The following is an 18,153-nucleotide window of genomic DNA, read 5'->3' as shown; positions in this document are numbered from 1 at the left end:
TGATATAGGCATGGTGAAGGTTAGGTCGCAGAGGTAAGGAACACGCATGTGATTGGTGCTATTCCTACCACCACCACTGCCTTGAAATTTACAGCAGGGAGTTGGAACCGTGGTGGAAGAAGGCATTAGCCTCCTTCCGTCCATGCCAAAGTGACTTAAAATTTATCAATTTTCAGTGTACTTGAGTCCAATTTTCAAAGCCTGTGTCATGGTCTATCCGAAAGCTAAGACTTTCATGACATGGGTTGATAATTTTGTGCATTGCTTAAATTAGTTATGTGGCCTACAGAAGAGCCTTTGCTGAAAGGCAGTAGAGTGTCTCATTACCTAGGGGTCAACCAGAGCGCTGTTCCTGGTCTTGTTCCTATGTGACAACCTTGGGGATAGCTCCGCTTAGCTAGCTCATGACTGACCAGAAGAGGTGACCCCTCTAGTTCTCTGTTGTGTGGACAAGATTATCAAATGATGGTCTCATTTTGTGTGGCTGAATGATGGGTGTATGATATCATTGTGTACTTTGTTGAGTGTTCTACTGAAGTCAGGGTTGGCATGGAGATCAGATACAGGAGTCTGTCATTGAATATCAATGCCTTGGTGCTGCAATTGCCTAAATAGTTGCCTTGGTACTTAGCTACTTAAGAGACAAGCTTTCTGAATTGGTCTTCTGTACCTTCTGAGACCTTCAGAACACTTGTGTCCTCTCTTGTTAATGGCCAATAACCTTGGTCTCTAAGCCCTCTTGGTTCATGTTCCTCTATTTAGAATAATTCTCCCAACATCCTTTTTATTTATCATACCCTACATTTAACACTGCAAAGGGTATTTAGGAACTATATTACTTTTGCTATTACTGTTCTTACATTTCCTGAATTAAAATGTCTGCATTATTTGATTCTTTGTCTTGCTTAGATCAAAGACCTGTTTATGAAAAAGTGTCCAGGAGTGAATTCACTGTTTATTGATGGTTCATTTCAGTTACTGTAGTAAGTACAAGTTCTTATTCCATATGTGTCTGCTTATACTTGACACTTTCTTGGTAACTGTGACTTGTTTAAGTTTATGAAAATGTTACCATATGCTGCCATGTTTGCTTTGCGTGCGCGTCACTTGCAATTCCGCAGGTGGAACCCAGTTACTGCCCCGCTGATGATTGGCAAGAAGGCTGCTATGCCATATGTGCCCAGCATGGCTCACTGCGGTTCTGTATGTAAACTTACCTACCTTTCATATTGACAGAAAGACTATAGCTAAGGAAGTATAGTTAAGATTTCCAGTTTAATGTTTCTTGTTTATTAATTTTGTATTTAATCTTGTTTGCACTTAAATACGGATCATATGGTACGAATGCACTTTGAAAATGGAAAAATTCACAAAGAAGGTCATATTTTTATTTACTTCATGTTGCCAATCGTGCCTGCCATGCAATATCTCTGCGGTTTGTGAACATGGCAAGAAAAAAATATTATATGGTTGATATTTGCATAAATAGCAATGGATGTACACGTCCTTTTAGTACAAGGTGGATGTTTTTCAAACAGTCTATTGTTGTATTAGTTGTCTCGTTATTGCAAAAAAACGATAGGCATGCAATTGAGAGTGTACATTTTTTTAATGAAAAAAAGCACATTGAAAAATATTGAAAGATTTGTCAAGAATGAAATATGGCTGAATGCAGACAGCAATTGTGTGTGTGTGTGTGTGTGTGTGTGTGTGTGTCCGTGTCCGTGTGTGTGTGTCCGTGTGTGTGTGTGTCTCCGTGTGTGTGTGTGTCCGTCCCCCCTACTGCGGTTGCCAGTAGGTAGTTATACTTAGGGCCTGGTTTCCGTACAAAGGGCTTTATTTGTTTTGCCAGTAACTCTGGCGTTGTTTGAATCCATAAGTTACTCACTTAAGCTGCCGTCTTGAAAGTTTCGTGGTGACCCGTCAAGCGTGGGCTAAGGAAACAGGGGTTTTCAAAAACATTTTCCCCATGTTAATAGAGATTTTAGCTATGCTTACAGCCCGAACTCCTGAACGGAATTACACCAAACCTAGCAGAAAGGTTCCTGCAGATCCAGAAAGTGACCTTTTTGTAAATTTGCGTAAATCCGTTCAGTAGTTTTTTGAAATATTGAAGGAAATCCAAATTTGTATATATAGGGACTCCGATCCTCCGATGATCCGACAGTCCTAGTGCTGAAATGTGATTGCCTGCCAACACTTCAACCAGGAAGTTATGGCAGCCATCTTGGAACTTCGGCCGAGTCCCACGAAATCTTTTTAAAAAGAAAAGGTAGGAATACACTGCCCCCCAGGCCTCTTGGGTGATGCCGGGGTCCCACATTTTATTTTAAAAACGTGTGGAGGGAGATGCTCAGGATCCGCGACTCCTTTATTTCTGTGGGAAGTGCGGGCTCCCGCACCTCTGTAATGTTTAGCTTCAAGATGGGCCAGGTCCCTGGGCATGAGCAATTATGTAAAGGAGGGGGACGCACGGTACCCCTCTCCTAGGAGTTCAGAAAGCTTCGGGGGTGGTGCGACCTCCCCAGGCACTTTAAAATATATATGCTGGTGGGCCCGCTGGGTCTGCCCTCACCCCGGGGAGTGCCACCTCCCCGGGGGTAATCAAGTTAAATTAATGCAGGGGGCCCGCACGGGGACCACCACCTTCGCCAGGCTGAAATAAATTAATGTAGGGGATCCATCATGTCCCCTGACCCCGGGGACCACCACCTCCCTTGGGCAAAGATTTACAATGGAGGGGGGCTGAGCGGCCTACCTTGTAGAGCCATTTATGGCCCTGGGACGGCAACGCCCCAGGGCCGGATCCTGCTACCTCCCGAGGTGAAAACCCTTGGGAATTACTTGTTTGCTTTTGCTTGGTGGGAGCTGGCAGCTCACACCAAGCAAAAGCAAATAGAACTCTGCCTTCGGCAAGCCAGAGCTGTTGATCAGAAAACAGAGTGTTCGAGGCATATGAGCTGCAGATTGTACACTTAGCATAGATCGCCATCTGGTGTTGGGCCCGGATGTTTGCAGTTTGTTTTTCTTCTTGGACAGTCTTTGGAAGTCACGAGTTTGGTGACTCCTCCTTCGGTCCGTACTGCGCATGGGCTTCGGCTCCATCCTCAGATTGTTTTTTTCCGCCATCGGGCTCGGATGCGATACTTCGTGCTCCGGCTTCGAACTTCTACAGTTCCAGCCTCGACGGAAAATCCTCGTCTCTTCGAGTTTCTTCATCATCATCTTCATCTCTCGAAGCGGCACTTTTCTCCATCCCGTACATCGGCACCGGCCTTCGGGCCCTCCTCGACTCCGGTCCCGGCCGATGGAAAGGACTCCGTTCAAAAAGTGCCCAAAATGTGGGTCTAAATTTCCCCACACCGACCTCCATCAGGTGTGTAATCTTTGCCTCTCTCCAGAACACGAGGCCAGAGACTGCCCCGCCTGTAAGTCTTTTCGATCGAAGAAAACCATCCGGGATCGAAAAGCTCGACGCACCATGGCGCACTCATCGTCTGCAGCTCCACCGGACATCTTCGGAGACGGCGCCGAAGCTTCGGGGCAAACACACACCGAGCAGGAAGAAGACGTCGTCAGCGCTTTCGAGGCCGACGACTCCGACGTGGAGGACATCACACCGGCGCAGCGGGCCGTGAGTACTGTGCCCCCTCCCACCCCCGCGCCCAAAACCAAAGAGACTCAGGTTACTCCCTCGCCTGCCGGCCTGGGCAAAACCAAGACCAAAGCTTCGATCACCCCACCTTCGGGCTCGGTGTCGAAGCATCCAAAGTCTCACGGCAGCTCGGGATCGAGCCAGCCGACGCCCGGTGCCGAAAAACGGCATCCGGCACCGAAGAAAGCAATATCCAGCTCGACTCCGAAGCCACCGGTGCCGAAGCCTGGACTCTCGGTGCCGACCAAACACAAATCTGTCGGCACCGACGCTCCGGCGCCGAAAACTCCTTCGACGCCGAAAAAACAGGAGGCCCCAAAAAAGCATGGCGCACACAAACCATCGAAGTCCTCGGTTCCGAAATCACCGGTGCCGACGGACGATTCGACGCCACTGGCTCTGTTTACACCAGACCCTCTACAAAAGACTCTGTCCAAAGTTCCAAAGACTGGACTATTGACTTTAATTATCAAGAAAAGACGCCTTGATACTCCGGCTCCTCCTCCACCACCCAAACGGAAGGACTCTGCTACTTCTCCCCTCAGAGTGCCCTCCCCACTACCACCTCCCCTACCTCCTCCACCTCCTCCACCCCCTCCCAGGTCTCCGCCACCCTTACCTCACTACTCTCCGGCCCCGTCCCCAGATCCAGACGACGGGGACCCGGACAATTATCCGGCGGATGCCCCCATGGATCCCACTCCACCAGGGACCCCAGACCCGTGGGAGGATTACAATAACCCTGATGTACCCGATATTCCTCAGGACGACCTATACCCATCCAGGCCGTCTCCTCCAGAGGACTCCTTAGGGTTCCATCATTTAGTGCAGAGAGCAGCACACTACCATGGGGTGGACATGCACACTGAACCAGTGGAAGACGACTTCTTACTGGATACATTCGACATACAGGACAAATCCACCTCCATCTTACCCATGCTTAAGGGTGTCACCAAGCATGCCGCAGAGGTGTTCAAAGACCCTGTCAGGGCCAGGGTACTAAACCCTAGAATAGAGAAAAAGTATAAGGCGGCACCCACAGACCCTGCATACATTAAGGGCCCTGCTCCCTTAGATTCCCTAGTTGTCTCTACAGCTAGAAAGCGGGCTAACTCCCAGTCCTCAGGAGAAGCCCCACCGCCAGACAAGGAATCCAAACTCCTAGACGCGTCTGGCAAGCGCACCGCCTCTCAAGCTGCAAACATGTGGCGCATTGCAAACACACAAGCGCTACTTGCGCGCTATGACAGAGCACACTACGATGAACTTGAGGCTCTTATGCAGCACCTCCCCGAGAAACACAAGCGTAGGGCTCATGAGCTAATACAGGAGGGTAAACTCATTACAAACACCTCCATTAAGTGTGCCCTCGATGCAGCCGACACTGCTTCTAGAGCCATAAATACCAGTGTCCTGCTTCGTCGCCATGCCTGGCTCAGGATCTCAGGGTTTAAGCCTGAAGTCCAGGCGTCCATACTCAATCACCCCTTTGACCAACAAACGCTCTTTGGGCCCAAGGTAGACGAAGCGTTGGAAAAGATGAAAAAGGACACAGACACAGCAAAGTCTATGGGGGCACTCCAAACACAAGCGTCTAAACGTTCCTTTCGACGCTCCTCCTTTCGTGGCACAGGCAGAGGCTTCTCCACCGATAGCACCTCTACCTCCTACAAATCCCCTCCTCAAAATACCTTTTCAAAGGGCAACCAAAGGGGTGGTTACAGAGGCAACAACAATAAGGGCAGGGGCAAAACTAACAACACCCGTTCTGCCACCCCGCCCACACAATGACTTCCCTCCGCTCCCCCCAGACCATTCCACTCCGGTCGGGGGCAGACTACAAAACTTTATCCACGCATGGGAGTCCATAACATCGGACAAATGGGTGACCCAAATCATTCGGTCAGGGTACTGTCTCGAGCTAACATCTACCCCACCCAATATCCCACCAAGGCACTGCCCAATGTCTCAAGAACATTCCACACTGCTCAAACAGGAGGTACTCTCCCTCCTCCAAAAACACGCTATGGAGCAGGTCCCCACCAATCAGCAAAATCTAGGGGTTTACTCCCTATATTTCCTAATACCAAAGAAAGACGGGACCCTCAGGCCCATTCTGGACCTCCGGCCTCTAAATGCCTACATACATTCAGACCATTTCCATATGGTCACCCTACAACAAGTCCTCCCACTCCTCTGTCAGGGAGACTTTCTCACAACATTGGATCTGAAAGACGCATACTTTCACATTCCAATACACCCCTCTCACAGGAAATACCTCAGGTTCGTGGTGGACGGGCAACATTACCAATTCACGGTTCTCCCCTTCGGGGTCACCACCGCACCACGGGTGTTTACCAAATGCCTAGCGGTAGTAGCAGCACACCTCAGACGTCAACACATTCACGTCTTCCCTTACTTAGACGACTGGCTGATAAAAGCCGCGTCTTACCACCAATGCGTGCAGCATACAAACGGCACCATCCAACTGCTCCACCAGCTAGGCTTCACGGTGAACTACCAAAAGTCCCAACTCATACCATCTCACACAAAGCAATATCTCGGGGCCACTATAGACACCTCCAAAGGTATTGCCTATCCAAACACAGCCAGAATCACAAGCATTCAAGCCTTATGCAAAACATTCCTTCCCCAACACTATCTTCCAGCAAGAGTGTTCATGAAGCTCATAGGAATGATGGCGTCTTGCATCTTTATAGTGCCCCATGCAAGACTACACATGCGTCCACTTCAGGAGTGCCTAGCACAACAGTGGAACCAGGCCCAGGGTCAGCTGACGGATCTGGTGTTGGTGGACGGCCGCACACATCACTCTCTGCAGTGGTGGAACACCACAAACCTTTCCAAAGGGCGGCCGTTCCTGGACCCGGTTCCTCAGGTGATTCTAACAGCGGACGCATCGCTCTCCGGCTGGGGAGCGCACCTCCTACACCTCACAATGCAAGGTCTATGGACGCCACAGCAATCTTTCTAGCCCTAAAATCTTTCCAAAAACAGATTTCGGGCAAAGCAGTCCTCATTCGCACAGACAACATGACTGCAATGTATTATATCCAAAAACAGGGGGGGACACACTCTCCCCAGCTCTCCCGCTTAGCCCAGAGCATATGGAGATGGGCAATTCCCCAAAACATCTTTCTCCTGGCACAACACGTTCCAGGCGTACAAAACACCATGGCAGATCTGCTCAGCAGACAAACGCAACAACTACACGAATGGGAACTGCATCCGCAAGTTCTTCAGCCATTCTTCCAACAGTGGGGGCATCCTCAGATAGACCTCTTCGCCACCCACGAAAACAAAAAATGCCCAAGCTTCGCCGCCAGATACCCACACCCATTGTCCAAGGGCAATGCGATATGGATGAACTGGTCAGGCAGATTTGCATACGCCTTTCCACCTCTCCCACTAATTCCATTAGTGGTCAGGAAGCTACAACAGCACTCCCTCACACTCATTCTGGTAGCTCCGACGTGGGCCAGGCAGCCGTGGTACACCACGCTACTACAACTATCAGTGGTACCACATCAAAAACTGCACCTATCCCCATGCCTCCTAACCCAGAACCATGGAGAAATCGGGCACCCGGACCCAGCTCAGCTCAACCTGGCGATCTGGCTCCTGAAATCCTAGAATTCGGATACCTTAACCTTCCCCCTGATTGCATGAACATCATCATGGAAGCCAGACGTCCTACCACTAGAGCATGTTATGCCGCAAAGTGGAAAAGATTTGTTATTTACTGCCGTAACAATACAATCAACCCTTTAGATGCATCCATACAGCACATCATATGCTATCTGCTCCATCTTCACAGGTGTAACCTGGCATATTCATCCATACGCCTACACCTAGCAGCGATCGCTGCTTATCTACAAAACAGACAGCATTTATCTCTTTTCAGAGTGCCCGCTATTAAAGCCTTCATGGAAGGCCTTAAACGAGTAATTCCTCCCAGGGCACCACCTTCCCCTGTATGGAATCTAAATTTAGTTCTTACACGACTAATGGGTCCGCCCTTCGAACCAATGCATAAATGCGAGCTACAGTTTCTCACCTGGAAAACAGCTTTTCTCGTAGCTATCACTTCCCTTATAAGGGTTGGTGAAATACAAGCGTTCACTATACAGGAACCCTTCATACAAATACATCACAGCAAGGTCATACTTCGCACAAATCCGAAGTTCCTGCCCAAGGTCATTTCCCCCTTCCATCTCAATCAATCGGTGGAATTACCTGTCTTCTTCTCGCAACCTCAATCTGTTGCAGAAAGAGCCTTACACACACTCGATGTAAAAAGGGCCTTGCTATACTACATACAAAGAACGCAACCCTTCAGGAAGACTAAACAATTGTTCGTCTCCTTCTCTCCACCACATAAAGGCAACCCCATTTCTGAATCAGGGATAGCTAGGTGGATTGTAAAATGCATACAGATTTGCTACCAAAAGGCTAAAAGAACATTATCTGTTCCGCCTAAAGCCCATTCTACAAGAAAGTTAGGGGCTTCTATGGCCTTTCTAGGGAATATACCCTTAGATGACATCTGCAAAGCAGCCACATGGTCTACACCGCACACCTTCACAAAACATTACTGTGTAGATGTGCATTCCAAGCAGCAAGCTAGAGTGGGCCAGGCTGTACTAAAGACACTATTTCAAACCACTGCAACGGATACCGGTGGTCGCCGCTAGGGTTGGGTACTGCTATATAATCTATGCTAAGTGTACAATCTGCAGCTCATATGCCTCGAACGGAATATGCTACTTACCAGTATGTATCTGTTCTTGGCATGTAGAGCTGCAGAGTTGTACACGCCCACCCGCCTCCCCGGCTACCTGTATCCGTTCCAGTACATCTTATTTAGATACTACACACATGGGTTTCTCACTGTGATTACCAAGCTCCATCATTTCCCTGTTGGCGAAAAACAATCTGAGGATGGAGCCGAAGCCCATGCGCAGTACGGACCGAAGGAGGAGTCACCAAACTCGTGACTTCCAAAGACTGTCCAAGAAGAAAAACAAACTGCAAACATCCGGGCCCAACACCAGATGGCGATCTATGCTAAGTGTACAACTCTGCAGCTCTACATGCCAAGAACAGATGCATACTGGTAAGTAGCATATTCCTTTCATCTGTTTCCCCTGCATACAAATATGTGTGCAGGGAAACAGATTAAAATGTTGCTCCTACAAATAGGGAGCTGCTATTTCAAGCTGCTCCATGCTTGCGGGAGCAATGCAGGCTCCCGCATGAGTCCGGAGCCGGCTGGTACCACGGGGATCTTGAGTATGCCCATGTAGTCTCATAGCACACTGTGTGCCCTTGTGGCACCCAGGAGACATGGCTGGGGCCCCACCCCTATTGGATAATGTGCTGGCCCCGGGAGATGGGGTCCCCAGCGCTGAAATCGGCCTGGGGAGGAGGTCCGTGTGGGCCCCTCACCATTTGTTTTATTGCCGGTCCCAGGGGTTCCTGGGCCCAATCAACCTGGGGATGGGGGGCACATGGGTCCCCTCACCCATTTAAAATATATATTTGTGAAGGCTGGGCCCCAGGTGATGGGTGCCTCCCCTCCCCATTGAGTTGAGGCCGGGCCTTGGGGGATGGGGCTATATGTGGCTAGGGAGGGGTACCATGCGGCCCCCTCCCACTTTGATAAATCTGTATGGCCCCGGGGCCCGGGGGGTCTGTGTGGCCCCCTCACAATTTTTTTTAATAAAATTCTCAGAGTGGTGGTGATCCCCCAGGGCCCGGTGGTGGGCCGTGTGGCCCCCACATTCATATAAACATAAGCCCTGGTTAGGTCTTGGTCCCCAGGGCATAGGAATGACAAGAAATTCCCTCACAGCTGGATTGCTGAGACGTCATCGGAGGCCCCACCCCCTTTCCCAACCACTCTGCAAAGGTGCCTCTTGGCACACTACTGGTTTGGGGATGAAATCCTCTTGGCTGCTGAGGGTCATTGGGGGCCAAGAACCCCCATTGTTACGACACGTAAGTCCCCCACAGCGGGACTTCTGCAGTATTATCGGAAGCCCCGCCCCCTTTCTCAACCACACTGCAAATGGGCCTCCTGGCGCACTATTTATAATAAATATATGGAGAGGGGGTGTCAGTAGGGCCTCCCTCTCTGAGCCCACTTAGAACCCTGGGGACTGCATCCCTAGAGCCGGATACATTTAATTTAGGGGAGGAGGTGCGCTCCCCCAGCCTGGGAAGAACTTAGAACCCCATCCCTTGAGGCTTAATATTTTTCTGTTATAAAGGGGTGGGGGTTGCGTGACACCCTCCCTGAGCCTTCTTAGGCCCCGTATACCCCATCCTCTAAGGCCAAAATGTAAAAAAAAATAAAAAATTGGAGGGGGCCATGCTGCCTCTCTCCTTGAGTCTTAAAAAGGCCCTTGGAATCCCATCCACTGAGGCCAGCCATGAGGCCACCCTCCCTGAGCCTTTAGAGGCCCCTTGGACTGCATCTCTGGGTGCCAGCTCACTTACTGTGTCCCAGTGAGCCCACTCCTGGGACACAGTAGTTTCCCTGCTGCACTACTGGGATGTCCTCAGTGATGTCATAAAGATTCCATAGAACATGTCATGAGTGATGTAATTTGTGAGGTCATTAGCAGTGCATGGCAAGTTCTAGTTAGTTCAGTAAACTAGAACTGGTGAATTTCAGTGGGTGGTTTTTTAAAAACAAAAAAAAAAGATAATTTTTTATATTAGAGTTAACTATAACCTCACTTTAACCTTTGTTTTTTCAGTGGAATATATACCTTCACCTTCCTTGCTGTCCAAAACAACAATGACACACTTCAGGGCAGTAATTCTGCTGAATTCTTTAATGAGGGAAACCAGTATTTGCATTCCTGATTCTTTTCTTGCCTGACCGGTTTCGGAGCCCCCAACTCCTTAATCATAGGCTTGCAGATGCTCCCAAACATTTCCAAAACTGCATGCTCATGAAATCATTGCCCTTCGGTGGGCCTCGCAGGTGAGTACTTTGCAAAGCATGCTGGATTTTGTAGTTTGTTGACTGCCAATTCTTACCCTTCAGTGGGTACTACATGATTGCAATTAATTCATTTTATATTTACAGCCCTCAAGTTGGCCTCAGGAAAACAATTGCATGGTTTAATTTTCAAAAGCTGCTCTGCCACTTGTGGGTTTTCACCAGTTCAAGCCCCTGTGGCCCCAGTGCACCACCACCACTGACAATACCACCACACCATGGAGCACCTCAACTTCAAGCTCCACACGGGCAACCATCAGAAATACCCTAGCATACCGACCCCAGGCCCACAGCCCCAGCTTCTGCAACACAATTGCAGACTTCATTGCACACCTCGCCCTGGACTCCAAGGACTACATCTTTCTCAATGACCTAAACTTCCACCTTGACGACCACAACAACACCAATTACACCCACCTCCTTGACAGCATGAGCAGCCTCGGATGGACCCAGATCATCTGCGACCCCACGCACATTGCCGGACACACACTGGACCCCATCTTTACCTCCAGTGACCACATAATATACAGCCATGTCACAAAACTTAAATGGACAGACCACTCCATCTGCTGCAGCATCTCCAGTCCCTGCACCACCACCCCCAAGTTGGCCAATCCTACCCCTCCACCCCCCCAATAAAGCTGGACCAAAATTTCAAAGACCAGCTGGACGAACGCCCTCACCACCGCCACCCTAGCTACTGCCACCAACCTGGAATAGGGAATCAAGAACTTGAACACCTGGATCACCAACTGCGGCAAAAGCATTGCCTACTGCAGGAGCAACAATCACAGAAGATCCTCCAAAAAGGCCAGTTGGGGCACCCAAGAACTGAGAACTGCTAAACGTGACAGCAAACACCTGGAAATGCGATGGCGCGCAAGCAAGGACACACCGACAGGGCAGCCTTCAAGACCTCTATCTCTGCCTGCTGAAGGCAACAAACAAGACAGACCTAGCCACATGCATCAAAACCGGTGCCAACTACAGCAGGGAACTTTTCACCATTCTCCAACCGGGCTCCCAGTGAAAACAACATCACACCCTCACATGAACTATGCGACAACCTCGCTGACTTCTTCCATGTCAAGATGGCAACCTTATACAGAGACTTCTAACCCCAACCTAAATACACACACTTCATCGACCGATACACCCTCCTGGCAACCAACACACACCTCAGACTGACCACCCAGAACCACTCTCCACCCAGGACGCCACCTTTATTATGAAATTCATCCACACAGAAGTTACCACAGACCCATGCCCGCACCTCATCTTTAACCTCAAAGGCCAAAGAATAGGCCAGGAACTCACCACCCTGTTGAACACCTCAATCACCACCGCAACATTTCCCAATGCCTGGAAAAACACTGAAGTCAGACCACTACTCAAAACAAAAACCTCCTACCCCAGTGAACTGGAAACCTCAGGCATATCTCCATGTACCCATTCCCTGCCAAGTTACTCGAGAAGACTATCAACCAGCAACTCACAACACACCTGGAGCAGAACCAGCTACTCTGCTCCTCCCGATCAAGCTTCCACATTAATCACAGCACCGAGACCGCCCTTATCACAGTCACTGACAACATCTGAACCCTCCTCGACCGAGGAGACTCATCAGCCCTGATCCTCCTCAACATCTCAGCAGTCATTGACACCGTAACCCACCAAACGCTGATCGAAAGACTCCACCCTCTCGGCATCCAAGAACACACACTCAGATGGATCACCTCCTTCCTCACCGGAAGAACAGAGGTTCTGCCTACCACCTTTCTCCTCAAAACTCAAGAACATCACCTGGGACCAATACCTGCAAACCACCCTAGAAACCTCTAAATCATCCTCTATATCAAGCTCAGCATGAAATCGCAGATCAATGCAGTCTCCTCCACCCACTTCCTCACTCTATGCACGCTGGCGAAGAACTTCAAGAGGCTTCTCCTGCACACGAGATGCACAGTGACACATGCCCTCATCACCAGCCGACTGAACTTTGGCAACGCTCCCTACGTAGGAATCGCTGCACACCTCCTACAAACTATACAGATTGCTGCTATCAGATTCGTCCTTGACCTCCCCTGATGAACCCACATAACACCTCACCGTAAGCAATGCCACTGGCTCCCCATAGAGAGATGCAAATTCAAGCTCCTGACCCATGCACACAAGGCTCTACACAACCAACGACACGCCTACATCAACTACCGCCTGAACTTCCACCAACCATTGAGAAGACTATGTTCCGCCTCCCTATCACTGTCCCACATTCCCAGCATCCACTGAAGCAGAAGTGAAGGATGCTCCTTCTCCCAAATTGCCGCAAAGACCTGGAATGGCCTCCCCATTCAGCTCCGGACCATCACCTCAAGGAATTCCGAAGGACCTCAAGACCTCGCTGTCTGGGACCGGCAAGTGCCTAGGTACCCTATTGGGTGATTAGCAGTGGTATATAAATGCTGATTGATTGATCTCTTGACAAAGTCAATAGGTCTGCCTTATTTAAAATGACACCTAGGCCTGCGCTCAATTCTCCGCTGCCCATGGTTAGGGTGTAAAGAGGTGGGTTGGACATCACCAGGGGTTGGGGGTAGGGCCTGACCTGTGGCCAGCCTAGGCTGTGTATGTCCAAAGGCTGTGCACAGCAGAGTTGGCTCCTAGAGAGTGGTATGACAAAGAGCCTCGCCACGGGCCAGGCCCTGCATTCAACCCCATTCTGTGTGCGGAAGAGGGCCTTTCACGGTGTGGGGTTGGCTGCTTGCCAGGGGTTGGATGCAGGTACTGAGCACAGCAGGCCCTGTGGCTATCACCACACCACATACTGCCAAAGGCTATGTGCGGTGTAAAGTTGGTGTTACATATGGTAAAAAATATATACCTTTACATTAAAAAAAAAGTAAATATTCACAGAGAAAGCCAAAGGTTAATGGGATGCTATAGTTAAGTGAAAATGTCAGTTAAAATATACCTTTGTAAACAAGCAAAACCAATGAAATTCACTATTTATAGTTCTCTCAACCAAGTGTCACTAGAGCCCTAAAATAACTATAACTCGCGCCTTGCCATGCACTGCTGATTAGCTCCCATATTTCATCACTCATATCATGTTCTATAACATCATTGATACGATAACCTGTATCATCTGAAATGACATCATGATCAGACGACTACGCATGGCTGGGATTCAAGTGGATAGTTCTAATCTCAGGGCCATCTTGAAACCTATGGCCCCAGAGGATTGTTTGTTACACCTGCTGCGGTCTGTGCATTCCAGTCTTCTTTCGGAGGGGAGGTATGGCGCAAGCGGGAAGTGCACTGATCGGTTCTGGATAGCCCAGGGTGTCGAACAAGGTTTTATATCGGCGCCAGTTTTGTTTTCCTTACATACTATTTGACAGAAGAACTAGTACAGGTTTCTCTGAAGATTAGTATTACATTATTGTTGCTTTTGCTTTATGCCAACGAAGCAGTGCTGATATCGCAGGTTGTTATTGGTTTGGACCATTTGTGATCGAAATATGTGACTTATATGATATCTTGCAGCTGGAAACTAAAGTGCTGACCTCAAACTTTAAGTCCATAGCCCCTTTGTCTGCCAAAACAAGGAGGATAGGGATAGGTAACTTCGGGCCTCGTATTAAGAATTGACTTGCAAAAAGTGGCTGCATATTGCGCAGCGACTTTTTGCAAATCAGTTCTGATTTTGCTAGCCGCCCTATGTACATATGGGCCGGTTCACAAAATACCGAATCGTAGAGAGGCGCAGAACGACTTTCCTGATTAATATAATAGGCAGGTTGTAATTTGCAACTCCTTGTGATTATCTGCACGGGTCAGCAGGCCAACATGTATGTGATTGTGTTAAAAGAAAACCTTTCTTAAATGTATCCTGTTTTCCTTCAATTTTGCGGCCGCGCTTGTTGTTTTTCTATCCCACTCAACTCTAAGACTGGGCGCTCGGCATAGTCAGAGTAGCTCTCTTTCCTCCATCTTCTGACTTCTCTGCGTTCCAGTCCTGAAGGACAACTTCAGCTTCCTTCAGGACAGGACTCGAACGCATGGCCGGGGGAAGTGGGGGGTGTTCTCACGCGCCTCTTTCAATTTTGCGGCCGCTCTTGTTTTTTATTCCTGCTTTTATGTACTGTGTGTGCCTTTGCGGCGCTGTAACATGATCAGTTTCACTAGGGGACTCATTGGGTAGGAGCAGCGTGTGCCCGCGATTACTTTGACTTGCTACATTTGACCGTGTTTTTTTTAATTCCTGCTTTTATGTTCTGCGTGTGCCTTTGCGGCACTGTAACACGATCAGTTTCACTAGGGGAGTCATTGAGTAGGAGCAGTGTGTGCCCGCGATTACTTTTACTTGCTACATTTGAACGTGTTTTTTTTTTATTCCTGCTTTTATGTACCGCGTGTGCCTTTGCGGCGCTGTAACACGATCAGTTTCACTAGGGGAGTCATTGGGTAGGAGCAGCGTGTGCCCGCGATTACTTTCACTTGCTACATTTGACGTGTTTTTTAAAACCTCTATCTCCTTGTTGGCACTTTCTTCGATAGTGCCATTTATGAACTGGGCGGCCTTTAGCCGCTTGTACGAAATATGGGTGCGTAGCCCACGCTTATGAAAAGTGTAAGCTTGAAGTCAGGAGGACCTAAAATACCTTACAGGGTGCTGGGATTTCACCCTTTCCTAGATTCCTGCTCCTCACACTGCCCTCCGGGAAGAACTTCCAATATTATCCATAAATTGTGAGTGCCCAGCAGTGCCAGATTCGTACACAGCCCACTGCAGGTGGGCAATGCCCATAGTGCTCAAGGCTTCAGCCCCCCCCTTCTCGTCCTGTGTCTCAGCCCCGGCAGCTTCCCAGGCCCACACACAGACTGTTTTTCAGCTGCCAGCAGCACCAAAGTACTTCACAGGTCTTTCAAGACCATTCACTTGTTAACGAGGCTTTATTTTTTTACCCCTAATAACCCTTCGAACTCTTCACACATAGCCATATGTTAATGACCCAGCCCAGCAAAAACGTCCCTCCTCTCTCAGTGGCGCCCAATTGCTGTCCTACCATTTCCCAGTATTTGCACATACCTGACCTGCAATCACAATGCCCATCCTACACAGTTTAAAGCCACCCGACCGCGCCTACCCTGTGAACCCCCCTCATCCACCATCCTCTCGCGCAATGTTCCACTCCTGCCGCCCGATCAATATAGGAGGCGGTGGGGGGCAAAAGAGGGCACTTTTGTTGTGTTTCCGGCTTCCAGCTGCTATATGGCCTGGCCTCGGCCCCTGTGCAGGGGCTGCTGTTCGGGAGAGTGAAACTGCATCGGCTTGTGCAGTCCCAGCGCGTGGCAGGTACACAATCCAGGGCATCTAAGTTCATGCTCCCCGGGTACTGCTTGGAACAGACACCATGGCGGCAGCAATCGCAGCCCCTTGTCCGCAGGGCGGTGGCATAAAGGTGCTCACCCCCACCGTGGCGCAGATCAATACGGAGTTTGTTACCTAGGTACATGCTTCTTCTCCAGACCACTTTTTAAAAAGTGCTTATGTTACAATCTCACTAAGGATCAGTTGTGAGTAAGGACTCCCCTAAAACATACACAGCACATATGCGATACTCCAATACTGACAAGTTACATGTAGTAAGAAATGTGCACTTCAAGCCGCCTAGGATATCAAATAGGAGCTGGATAGCAAAAAGAGGTGCCCTGTGTCTATAAGGAGCAGGCATTGGTGTGTCGAGCGAATGGTGCCCAAATCCCCACGGTCCAAGATAGTTGAGAGATAATGCTTGCATCTTCAAGTTGACAGATGCCATGTGGGCAACGGTTAATAGATGTGCTTCAAATATCATGCACAAGTTTTACCAAAGATAACTCATTAAGGTATTGAGAAGTTCGAACTCCCAGAGTTAATGTAGTTGTGCTTAAGACCACAACCCCCCAGCGAAGCCACGGACGTCACACCTTCCCAGGAACTCTGCGACAAGCTCAGCTCCTATTTCCACCAGAAGATAAAGGTCCTCTACTACTACTTCAGCGAACAGCCGCCGGACACCACCCCCCTATGCCGCTGATAAACCGACCATCATGACCTGGAACCCCACAACCGTCCAACACATCACCCGACCATGAAGAAAACCCACTCGGGACCTAACGGACCCCTGCCCACTACGCATATTCCACAGGGCCGCCGCCGCCAACTCGCCCGAACTAGGGCGGACCATCAACACCACCTTCATATCCAGCAACTTCTCAGACGACTGGAAGCAGGCAGAGGTCAAACCCCTCCTCAAGAAACCAACGGCCGACACAACAGACCTGAAAAACTACCGGCCTATTTCTCTCCTCACCTTCGCAGCCAAAGTCCCCGAGACACTTGTAAACGCCCAACTGACTGCCTTCATCGAAGAGAACTCCATCCTGGATGCCTTCCAGTCTGGATTCCGCAGCAACCACAGCACTGAGACCGCCCTCCTTGCCGCCACCGATGACATCCGCATGCTACTCGACCAAGGACACACTGCGGCTCTCATCCTTCTAGACCTCTCCGCAGCCTTCAACACCGTTTCACATTGCACGCTCGCAGCCAGACTCCACGAAGCGGGGATATAAGGAGCCGCCCTCAGCTGGATCCAATCCTTTCTCTCTGGGCGAACCCAGAGGATCAGACTCCCTCCCTCCCTTCCTCTCCGAACTCAACGATATTTACTGCGGAGTATCCCAAGGATCATCGCTCAGTCCCACGCTCATCAACATCTACATGGCTCCCCTCACCGCCATCGTCAGACAGCATGGGCTCAGCATTGCATCCTACTCTGACGACACCCAGCTCATCCTCTCACTCACAAAGAACCCTGAAGACACCAGACTCTGTTTCCAGGAGGGAATGAAGAACGTGGCAGCCTGGATGAAGGACAGCTGGCTGAAGCTCAACTCAGAGAAGACCGAAGTCCTCATCCTCGGACCCTGCACCTCTTCCTGGGACGACTCCTGGTAGCCCCCCGCCCTCGGGAATCCACCCACCCCCACAGACCACACACACGAAACCTCCGCATCATCCTCGACTCCTCTCTCTCCATGAACCGCCAGATCAATGCTGTTGCCTCCACCAGTTTCAGCTGCCTGCGAATCCTCCGCAAGACCTTCAAATGGATCCCCCCGACTGCAGAAGGACCGTCACCCACATGGTCATAACCAGCAGGCTGGACTACGGGAACGCCCTAGACGCTGGAATCAACAGAACCCTCCTACACAAACTCCAAACCATCCAGAACGCTGCAGCCAGACTCATCCTCGATACATCACGTCACGAACACATGACTCGTCACCTACGAGACCTCCACCGGATCCCCATCGAGAAGGTCACCTTCAAACTCCTCAACCACGCCTACAAATCCCTCAACAACATCGGACCCAAATACCTCAACGAGAGAATATCCTTCCACGCACCCAAGAG

The 18,153-nt window shown here is 49.8% G+C and overlaps 1 protein-coding gene across 4 annotated transcripts in view; it reads left to right on the top strand.

The window, feature by feature from the left end:
* Positions 1–18,153, top strand: part of TRPV4 (transient receptor potential cation channel subfamily V member 4) — a 601,330-nt gene that overhangs the window by 508,007 nt on the left and 75,170 nt on the right. For all 4 annotated transcript variants that reach the window (XM_085636146.1, XM_085636144.1, XM_085636145.1 and 1 more), the window contains exon 10: positions 910–983. In XM_085636146.1, the coding sequence (XP_085492272.1) occupies positions 910–983 (74 nt within the window). The remainder of the gene's footprint in view (positions 1–909; positions 984–18,153) is intronic.

Source organism: Triturus cristatus, chromosome 11, assembly GCF_964204655.1.
Source record: "Triturus cristatus chromosome 11, aTriCri1.1, whole genome shotgun sequence".
Lineage (NCBI taxonomy): Eukaryota > Metazoa > Chordata > Amphibia > Caudata > Salamandridae > Triturus > Triturus cristatus.
This window is presented reverse-complemented; position numbering and strand designations above follow the sequence as displayed.